Consider the following 10,617-nt stretch of genomic DNA (forward strand, 5'->3'; position numbering starts at 1 on the left):
TAAAGACTGATGTTGAGCACTCCCGAGTCGTTTGTGAAGAAGTATTCTACCATGATTTCAATATACAGTTTGCTTCACTGATGTTTCATCGACTCGTTATGGTAAATTTTTATGCTAAAAGATGCCTCCTCGAACATATTTGCTATATTGTACATTTGCATGCATCTACTTCTAAATATTCTCTGAACCACTCTTCAGCACTCGATGAGACAAAAGGCATCAACGTTAGACCACTATCTAATACTTTGTGTAAATTGTAGTATTAGAAAACTTAACACTAACAAATGACAAGAATCATTTCACATGGAGTTTGACAAAAAATAACAGAAGCAAAGAAACAAAATATACCTGATTCTGAAACCTAAACAATATATTCTAATTGCCAAAACATGGGGCTGATTCTTCTCCACCATTACTTTTGATTGACATTTTTGAAATGACGAAGAGAGAGCTTCTCTAAAGATTAGGGCATAGAGTTTATCAACCAATGCATGGCTCTTATTAGGGTGGTATAGTTTGGACAAATCCGAAATCAAAACTAAAATTTAATATTTTTTGGATTCTTGAATCGAATTTCGGATTATGGATTAAATTTCGAATTTAATTTTTAAATTTTTTAGATTTTGATAGTATACTAGATTCGGTACTTTATACTTTATATTTGATGCTATCCATTAGATATTAGTCCATTATCTCATATGTCAATGTCCAATACGTTACTCATTACACATTAGCTTATGTCTTTTTTTTTATATGGTTTTACTATTGTTAGCTTATATCAGCATTATTAATGTCTCTATTGCATTTCTTTGATAATGGAATTATTTATATAAATACTTTATTTGGATGATTGTTGCGAGAATAATGAAATATTGATAGGTCAGGTCAATCTCTCCTATTGAGTCACGTGAAGATGCAGGCCAATACCGGGTACATAAGCAATGATTTCAAATCCAAAGGTCGGCAATTTAACATAAATATTTCATTTGAATGTTCATTTATAATAATAATAATAATAATAATAATAATAAGAAGAAGAAGAAGAAACTCACTTATAGGCTCAAAATCGAAAAGAGAAAAGCTCACTTTATACCCATTAAATACAAATTATTTACCCTTAAATACCCATATCTATACTATTTACTACTCCTACCCATGGGGCCCAAACTATTTACCCGCCTCCTCCCCCTGAATATAGAACTTTTGGTGGGTTGACTTTATTGTACAAAAATCAAATCCACCATTGAAGGACCTTGAAGCTTGAAACTCATAACTTGGTTTGTTTGAGTTTTTAATTATTTTGATCCGATCCTATATGGGTTTGTTTGGAAAGTTGATTGGAGGTTGTATCTAAAGTTTTAGTCAATTTGGTGGAGATTTTGTAGTAGATTTTAGAAGTTGGGTTGAAATATAGTTGAATAAGAGAAGAAGACGAATTTGTATTGTATACTCAAATAGTATACAGATATACTATTTTGGTATACAATTCATTCCAACTATATACCCTATTAGTATAACTATATACTATATTGGTATCATATGCTAGTTGAATCATTTTTTGGTTGTATTAGCTGCATTTATTAGTACAATATTTGATTTTCTTTTAATAATAGTAATATAGTTCAATAACTTGAAATACTTTATTACATTAACATGTGGTACACTATTTTTTTATTTTTCTCTTTATGCATGTGTGTTATGTAATAGTAGTATAGTCATATAGTTGCCGGGAATTAACCAGTAAAACTGTATACCATGTTGGTATAGTTATATGCCATATTGGTATCATATGGTAGTTTGAACATTTTTTTGGTTGTTTTGGCTGCATTTTTAAGTGAATTCTATTCTGAAATTATTTATATGAACGTGATTTGCAGTGCTGGAAAATTTTTGTGCTGATGGATATAGATTATGTGTATTATGTAATAGTTTTTATAATTATAGGCAATTGTTGGAACGACCCATACAACTGTACACCCTGTTAGTATATGGAATGAGCAAGTTGCTTTGCGAATATTTACCTTGCAATGCGAGCATGTAATTTTCTCATACTTTTATTGTATCCTTTAATGTTTTGGTACAGTAGTATAGTCACAGATAGTTGTAGCAATATTCTAGAGCAATCATATACTCTGTTGGTATACATGTATACCATATTGGTATCATGTGGTACTAGAAGTCTTTTTTGCTACTTATATTTTTATTGCAATTTCCAATATTTTATTATCATTTCTATTCTAACTAGTATATATGGAGATTTAGTGGCGGTAGATTATATTGTCTTGCTCCATCACTGGTTGGTGTTACTGCTAATGGTAGAGTATGTACTAATATTTGTAGGGAAGGAGATCAAGGTTTGCATGGCAATCACGTGGAATTAAAAAAGGAACGAGAAATAAAGAAAAAAATAAAAATAAAAAAAATAAAGAAGGAGTCAAATTAGAGTGTGAAATAAGTTATGGAAAAAATAACAATAATACGATTTGGGCAAAAATGAATGAATAAAAGAGAAAAAATATAAAAAAATAGGAAGAAAATGAGAAAAAAGAAAAGGATAAGAAAAGAAAAAAGAAAAAAAGAAAAGAAGTATAGAAATAAAAAAGATTTGGAGAATAAAGAAAAAATTCTCCACAAAAACTGCTATGGGTAGGAAATATAATTAGTTTATGGGTAGAAAAATAAATGGGTAGACAAGGGTAAATAGTTTTATTTTTGTGGGTAATTGTGTCAAAACTCCAATCGAAAATCCAGAATAACCAGACCGATTAATTCAAAATTAAACTTTAAAAATCTAATCCAATCCGAACTTAATTGAATTATTGTTTCTTCAATTTATAAATCAACAATCCAAACCAAAAATTTTATATTCAATCCAAACAGTCTCAACGCCTACCTCTAGCTGTTGTGGGTTACTTTATTAGCTGCGATTGAGGAGGGTGTTTGACCGGGAATGGTCCTAAGAAGTTGTTTCGCACGGAGAGAAAAGAGTTAAACTTAATAATTTTCGACAAATCTGTTAGATTTATGACTCTGGACCAATGATTTCATTTTTTTTTTTATATATATTAAGGACCCATTTGTTCTTAAGAATTTTCTCCTATTTATATTTTTTTGTTATTGTTGTTTTTATACATTTAACTGACTGTTGAAGATGAGCTTTAAGTTTTTTACTATTGTTTCAGGTAAATAATATTTTCTTGGTAACTTTTTTCAAGCGATATGCATGTTCAAACAAAATTTTAAGGTTTGAATATTTTTTTTTACTTAACTTCAAAATTATTTTTTAAAAAATCTCACTTTTTTTCTGTTGAAACGCCTACTAAGAATCATAATTTTGAAGGGGATAAATTAAGGAGTAAAATAAAGCAACCCAATACGTTAAAATAGCATTTTGATATTTTTCGAGAAAGGATATATATTCTGTTTTAGAAAATTTTGGAACGAAAACAGACAAGAAACCTTAGAAGAGTGAAATAATTCAAAAACGTCAGTGTCTCGAAATAGTTGGGTACCATGACCCTTCTTTTCGCCAAAAAATCTGCCATTTGTCACCTTATGGTTCTAGTAAGCACCATTATTTCATTGAATTTTCATAATTTTCTTTTTCCTACTGACGTTTCATAATTGTTTATTTACATATTAATAGCTACTACCTCCGATCCATAATAAGTGATCAATTTTTTTTATTTTGTTCCAAAATAAATGTCTATTTATATAATTAAGAAAAAATTCAATTTGTTTTTCCAAAATTACACTTATGTATGTATCTCTAAAAGGTCTTTTACTCCTCACATTAAATTATGCTACAATATTTAATTAAGGATAGTTTAGTTACACTATCTATTTTTGTCTTGAATTTATTATTTTAGCAAATTGGTCACTTATTAATGTTGTCCAGAAGGAGTAATCTTGTTTTCGTTTTTAGTTTTTTATTCGGATAAATTGAGTTTGTGCCGTGTAAAGTTTTCTTCCTCTGTTCCAGTTTATGTGAACCTATTTCCTTTTTGGTCCATTCCAAAAAGAATGACCCCTTTCTAAATTTGGTAACAATTCGAGAAGCTTTTATAACCACACAAATACTATATGCCCCATTTTAACTTGTTTAGGATTACAAATTCTAAAATTCTTCATTTTTTCTTAAACTCCGTGCCCAGTCAAACAATGTTCACATTGAGTAGGAAGTGTCATTTTGAGAGTAGAACCCTCCCACCACTATCTTTGATGTTGTATTAGTCATATCTCTGCTATTATTATTATACTATTCCATCAATTCATGTTCTGTAAAGTCGACATGAAAGGAGAAAGATTGCAATCTCAAATTTTCACACGCAAAACTTAGCACACGTATTTACACCAAACTTAGAATCAGCATTTACATCTAAAGATTAGTCAAAACCACACATTGGAATTGGATCCCTACACATCTAATCTCAAGATTGCTCTCAAAGAATTGAATACTCCATTTTCCTCTCTCATGGCGATTCTCATCTTCTTCTTTTTCATCAGTTTTATAGTTCCATTTTCTTCTTCCCTTGAGCACCATTCCCACTTAACCAAACAAAGTCTTCGCCAAAATAACACTACTTCTTCGCAGCAATACTTGGAAATCACTCCTCCATTGCCATTTGCTAATCTCACTCCTTCATGCACTTTTCATATCCTCACCCACAACTTCAGCAATACAATAGGTCTTCCACCGCTCTCTGTATTATACTCTCCTCCCTCCAATTGCTCTTGGACCCACGTATCTCTTCAGTTCAATGCTTCTTCCAATGGTTTTCAATACGACCGTATCGCTGCCGTTTGGCTTGACGGCGCCGAGCTCCTCCGTACTAGCACCCCCGAGCCTACTGATAACGGCGTTTTCTGGTCCGTTATTAAAGACGTCACCAGGTACTCCTCCATCCTGGTCAACGCCAATAAATCTCTTTCTGTCATGTTAGAAAATATGGTCAACGATGTTTATACAGGCGTTTATCATGTTAATGTTAGTTTCCTCTACTATGATGTTAAGGCTGTGGGAGAAATAGGAGCGAACAATTTGAAAAGTTCCTATGAAAAACCGGCAGATTTGATAATACCAATAACATCAGGAAATGGGAGTGAAGGATTTTGGTTCCGAATTCTAAACGAATCGGAGTTGCATGGACAGAGAGTTATTATTCCGAATAACACATATAAAGCTGTGATTGAAATTTATGTATCATCTCATGGGTATGATGAGTTTTGGTACTCAAATCCTCCAGATTCGTACATACAGAATAATAGTTTGACTACCCGGAGAGGCCACGGATCGTACAGGGAAGTTTTGTTGAATATAGATGAGTATTTGGTAGGATCTGTGGTTCCGTTCCCGGTTATTTTCGCAGGTGGAATTAATCCTCTGTATTGGGAACCACTTGTTTCAATAGGGGCATTTGATCTTCCTTCTTATGACATTGACTTAACATCATTTTTGGGGGTTTTACTTGATGGCCAAGATCACTTTTTTGGGCTTGGAGTTGCGGATAGTATCCCATTCTGGCTTGTGGATGCGAATTTGCACCTTTGGTTGGATAGCAATGAAGTGCAGGCTAAAGCTTTTGATTTGGGTACTCCTAAGTTCAAGATTGAGCGGTCTTCGAGTTTTATAGGGTTGGATGGGTCATTTGAGGTTGAGTTGAAGAGGAAGAGCGAGATTTCTTCTTGGGTGAATTCATCAGCAGGCAATTTGACTACTATAGTTTCGCGAGAATTGAAGTTCAAGAACAAGATAAATTTTTATCTGAACGGAACTGAGAAGCACATTAAGCAAAAAGTGGAAGAGGAGATTGAAGTTAGAGTAGTGTCTATTAGTGGAGGCAACATCTCTAAGACCAAAGTAAAGAGGAAATATCCGCTTACTATAACCAGTAAGACTTTGCCATCAACGGAGAATGGTACAAGTTTGATGCTTTCTGATTTGGACCACGAATGGAAGGAGAAGAAGAAGTTGGATGGAGGTTCTTCAAGCAGTTTGACAAATCGGCAGCAATGCAAAGGGTGGATGGTTGTTCAAGATCACAATGTTCTATATGGTGGCGCAACCACTCAACAGAGTTATTCTTATGAGGGTGAAGCTGGTTGCTATTCTCGAAGCATTACAGCTGCCAATGGCAAGCTTATGAATGACACTGCAAACAGTCTTTGTGCAGCAGCTCCTTTGAAGTTTGGATCATATTCTGCTTTGTGACACTCTGTTTGAAGAATCCTCTATTGCCCTACAATCATCACGTGTGTAGGTAGCATTAGACTAGATTTTGGTTTCTGTTTAAATAGTTTGCCTGTACGGTTTATGTTTTTGTGTGAAAGGTGCAGGCTTCAATAAGGGTGTGAGGTGTCTGGAAATGAACTTTATTTGCTTCATGTAATCATCTTTCTTGCTTTCGCCTACCTCCGCTGAGTGTTTCTTGTCTTCTGGATATGCATATCCAGGAGTAGTAATTGAAGATAATCTCCTCTTGCAACTCTCTTCTCATATTTTGCTCCCAAAAGAAACACTAATAACAACAAAAATAAGTACTCCACGACAGAGGCGGATCATGTTAAAATTATGGTTTTATCTCTCTACAAAAAAGCTGGTATGCCAAAAGGAATGTTACTGTAGATAAGTGGTGCCAAGAAGCGAACATCTTTTCATTTTTAGAGGCAAAAATCACTTTCCTCTGGAAGTATGTATTTGTATAAATTTGAATACTTCTCCTTGAGAAGAAATGAATGAATATACAAAACTTGTTGAGAAGTATGTTTTCTTTTCTCTCTACAGATAAACTGGAGATATAACTGTAAAATATACAAAACTGTTTAGGACTTTGATATTTTTGCTGTGTCTTTGGGGCGCCAAAAATCTTTCTTGCCAACGAGAAACTGCTCTTGATGTAGAGTTACCGACCAATGAAGTGAACGCAGAATTGAGCCAAGTTGTTTAATCATCTGCAAAGTGTCTTGAACTAAAAAATATCCACCTGGTCTCAGCATTCTGTCCATCTCCACAGCTACATCCACTAGGTCACATCTGCAAAAAGAGACAACAAAAAGTTCATCTCAAAAGAAAATTTTGCCTACACCTGTTAAGTAATTGACTATTCTTGCTAAAACAAGTCATGCAAAAATTAGCTCAAAATAGTAACCAGGAAGTAATGACTGAACCTTTGACTTAAATTTCCAAAGAGGAAGCTGGAATGTAGAAGATCATATGTCCGCGGATAGGTATTGAAGGACTCGCACCAGTCATGGTATGTGCCAATCAACCCTCTATCAAAGATAATGGGTAAAGTATCCGGTCCACTGATAGGAACGACGTTCATTACCCACAGGGGTCGATCAATCAGTGCAGTCGCAAATCTGCATTAACCATAGGAAAAACAGTAAGACGATGAGGAAGCAGCACAAAATTAATATGCTTCCAACAAAATAAATTTGTCTTACCCTCCATAGCCTGCATTCATGTCCATCACATTCCTCACATTTGACCAATTTATGCCAAGACCTCCTAAGTACACATCTGATAGCAAAGCTGCCCAGTGTTTTGTATCCGCATTAAATATTTCTTCGGCGTCTGTTTCAAGGGATAGACTTAGAGGTTTGTTGTTGAGCCTCTGGGGCCAAGGTGCAGGCCACTCGTAGCTACTCGTGGGGAGTGGTAGAAGACAGATGTCCAGTGGCGTGTACCTGCGTATTTGGATGTGAAAGACAAGATTAAGGAAAAAATGTGATTAGAATAAGGATATAGATGATAATTTTCATCAAAGTGTTTCAAGTGTACCATGAACTATTCAGCCTATGGTTCTTTTCGCACATAGGGGGATTATTTTCTTTACGATTCTCATAGCAGGAAGATGAATCTGGCTTTTGATATATGACTAGCCCGACTCTAGCCTTTTTAAAGTAGGTCTTTGCCACCATCTTCCAGCACATTGCTTCTGTCAGATTAACCATAACTGCAAAGAACAAGACAGAAAAATCATATGTTACCAAGCATAACAAATATGGAGTAATTCAGTTCGAGAGTAACTTCACCGTTACAGTGCTGTATTTCTTTTCTTTAAGCTTGCCTCTTGCAGTCACTTTCTACATAGTTCATCAACAACAAACAGAAAGAAAGTAGAAAAAACTAAGTATCAATGTGCGAGAACCTTTCCAGACATTCTTATGTCCTTCATCCTTCTTATAAACTGGAGTTGCAGACCATATGAAGTACCCTCCTGGCCTAAGAATCCTGTTGAGCTCCATCAATGGTTTTCCTCCTGCAGGTTTCAATTAGTTACCATGTCGACAATATAGATGGTAGAAGGACCTAGAAATTTGAGAATAGTCAGTTACCATCTGCATGCCAATGAACCCTGCATCTTGCACAATGAATCACATCATATGCATTATCTGGAAATGCAAGCTTTTTAGTTGCAATGACTGAGAGAGTAGCAGGGATTCCGCGCTCCAGTGCAAACTGTATCTGAGCCTCATGTTCATCCTTTGGAGCAAATGACATGGTAATGACATTTTTATCCAGCAAATAACCGCCGAAGCTAGCAACACCACATCCAACATCTAAAACGACCCTTATATTCTTTCCCCATTCAATTGTTGGAAAAGTCTGAATAAAAAGCAAGAAGGAAAAAGACACCATGAGAACATTAACAATAGGAAAATTAAATGAACACTTTTAAAATTAACAATAGGAGTTCTTTTTTGAAACCGCGGGATATGAAGTGCCTCTTCCTAACTTAATATCACGAAATATCGCTTCTACTGATTATGAAAGACATCAATGTACAGACAGATATTAACAATGAATATTACATTCATTAGATGATTGCTTTAGATGAAAATTAAAAGAAACAAACATATATTGTCGATGATTGTCGCTTGGGATTATGATGGGCGAGAATGCAAATAGACAGAGTACCTTTTCAATGAATTCGATGTAGTGATTCACTCCATCCTTGAATTGTGTTCCACCTCCAGGAAAAACAAAATACTCACCAGATTGTTTAACCCAATTCTGTTCTTTCTTATATTCCACAAGCTTAGGATGAGGAACATTGTCGTACCATATCTATCGCGCAGAAGAAGAAAGAAATGAGGAATAAAAAATAAATAGTATGACGAATAGAAAGTAACGCTCTAAGAAAACAAAATTAAGCTTTAGCAAATTTAGAAGTTGCTCCATTTACATAAACAGAAAAACAATTATTTGGACCTATAATTAATAACTTCCAAAAACCAACTAAAACCATATCTAGCTCCATGTCAGTTGAGACAAAAATACTGGTAATTTCGTTTCATCTACCTAAATAAATTTTGATGGACAGAGTTAGCAATCGAGTTGCGAGCAAGCAGCTAATTGTTAAAAAATCATATATATCTACAACGCTTTAAGCTAGAAAACAAAAATCTTACCACCAAAGAAGTGAAAATCTCACCATGTCCCTGCTCTTAGGCCACGAAACCGGCAACTTATAACCAACCGGCAACGGAATCAAACACCTGGGACTAGGTACAGGACAATGCCTTTCCCTATGCTCCATATGCCTTCTTGACCTTATTGCCTTTATTGCTTTCCAATTATCAAGGCACGGTATGTAATCAACCGCCACGGGACCGGGACATAGCTTCCAATCATAAGCGAACCTTTCCAATTCATTGTTGATTAATGTATCAGAATCAGTATGGATCGTATAATTATTATTCAGCGGGACGTCAGACTCAGGATTGATCGTAATACTATTATTCAGCGGTACGTTTTCGTTTGAAATAGTGTTAGGATTCAATTCCGGATTATCGGGAATTGATGATTTGGATTGAGAGGTACGTTGAGCAAAGTCGATGGCAACGAATATGGGAGATTTCTGGGAGTTTGAAATGAGGAGGAAAGTGACGAAGATGAGTAAAAGGAAAAAAGAGAAGATGAATGGGTATTTGCGTTGCTTTAAGATATCTTGCATGGACGATGAAGATGATGATATAGCCATTTTTTTGGATTGATAATTCTTTTGTGTTCTCTCTAGCAAGAGAGATGAGGAAAAAAGAACGATGACGTGAAAAAACGCAATGCTAATTCAGCATATGCGAGAGAGAGAGAGAGAGAGAGAGAGAGAGAGTCAAAAGTCCAAAGGCGAAAAAAATGAAACTGATGATTTTGAAATATGGTTAGAGATTACAAGGATCTGGGGCCACACAAAGGAGGCAAATCTGTTAACACTAGAATCTCATTATTGTTTTTATGGCAGCAAAGGAGTTGTGTAAACAGTGCCACCGACCCCCAGACCAGGGGGTTTGAGCTTACCCTCCTCTTTTTTGTTTTTTTATTTCTTAATATCCGAGTTTTTCATTAACAAAGTCCTAGTCAGAGTGCAATTTTTGCTGTCAATAGGTTTTTAATAAGCACATGGATTTTTGGACTACCATTTGTCACCGAGTCCCATGATTTTTTATTCATGCAATGCAAGTGGAATATTGCAACTAGGGGCCTACAGAGGAAATCGATAAACCGCACCAACCCAATTATACGAGTTAAACCGAGAAAAAGAAAATGACTATGGTTTGGCTTGATTTGGTTTGGTATTGGGAAAAAAAACCCGACCATAATTGGTTTGGTTG

At 35.0% G+C, this 10,617-nt stretch overlaps 2 protein-coding genes across 2 annotated transcripts; one reads left to right on the forward strand and one right to left on the reverse strand.

Moving 5' to 3' along the window:
* Positions 1–4,242: 4,242 nt before the first annotated feature.
* Positions 4,243–6,411, forward strand: LOC109211530 (peptide-N4-(N-acetyl-beta-glucosaminyl)asparagine amidase A-like). The gene has a single exon (XM_019375071.1). It carries the CDS (start codon positions 4,475–4,477, stop codon positions 6,209–6,211), a length of 1,737 nt encoding a protein of 578 aa, XP_019230616.1. The 5' UTR covers positions 4,243–4,474; the 3' UTR covers positions 6,212–6,411.
* Positions 6,412–6,503: 92 nt separating this feature from the next.
* Positions 6,504–10,214, reverse strand: LOC109211529 (probable methyltransferase PMT22). The gene is made up of 8 exons (XM_019375069.1): positions 9,441–10,214; positions 8,924–9,073; positions 8,341–8,611; positions 8,154–8,264; positions 7,784–7,958; positions 7,447–7,689; positions 7,168–7,362; positions 6,504–7,033 (listed from the first exon to the last, which is right to left on the reverse strand). The coding sequence occupies exons 1-8, from the start codon at positions 9,987–9,989 to the stop codon at positions 6,823–6,825; spliced, it is 1,905 nt and encodes a 634-aa protein (XP_019230614.1). The 5' UTR covers positions 9,990–10,214; the 3' UTR covers positions 6,504–6,822.
* Positions 10,215–10,617: the final 403 nt, after the last annotated feature.

Source organism: Nicotiana attenuata, unplaced genomic scaffold (genome assembly GCF_001879085.1).
Source record: "Nicotiana attenuata strain UT unplaced genomic scaffold, NIATTr2, whole genome shotgun sequence".
In the NCBI taxonomy this organism is placed as follows: domain Eukaryota; kingdom Viridiplantae; phylum Streptophyta; class Magnoliopsida; order Solanales; family Solanaceae; genus Nicotiana; species Nicotiana attenuata.

Coding starts and splice junctions, on each gene's coding strand:
- LOC109211529 (XM_019375069.1), bottom strand. CDS start 9,989: ATGGCTATATCATCATCTTCATCGTCCATGCAAGATATCTTAAAGCAA. Junction 9,074..9,440: donor GGCCTAAGAGCAGGGACATG/GTGAGATTTTCA, acceptor TCTGCGCGATAG/ATATGGTACGACAATGTTCC. Junction 7,959..8,153: donor ACATAAGAATGTCTGGAAAG/GTTCTCGCACAT, acceptor TGTTCTTTGCAG/TTATGGTTAATCTGACAGAA.
- LOC109211530 (XM_019375071.1), top strand. CDS start 4,475: ATGGCGATTCTCATCTTCTTCTTTTTCATCAGTTTTATAGTTCCATTT.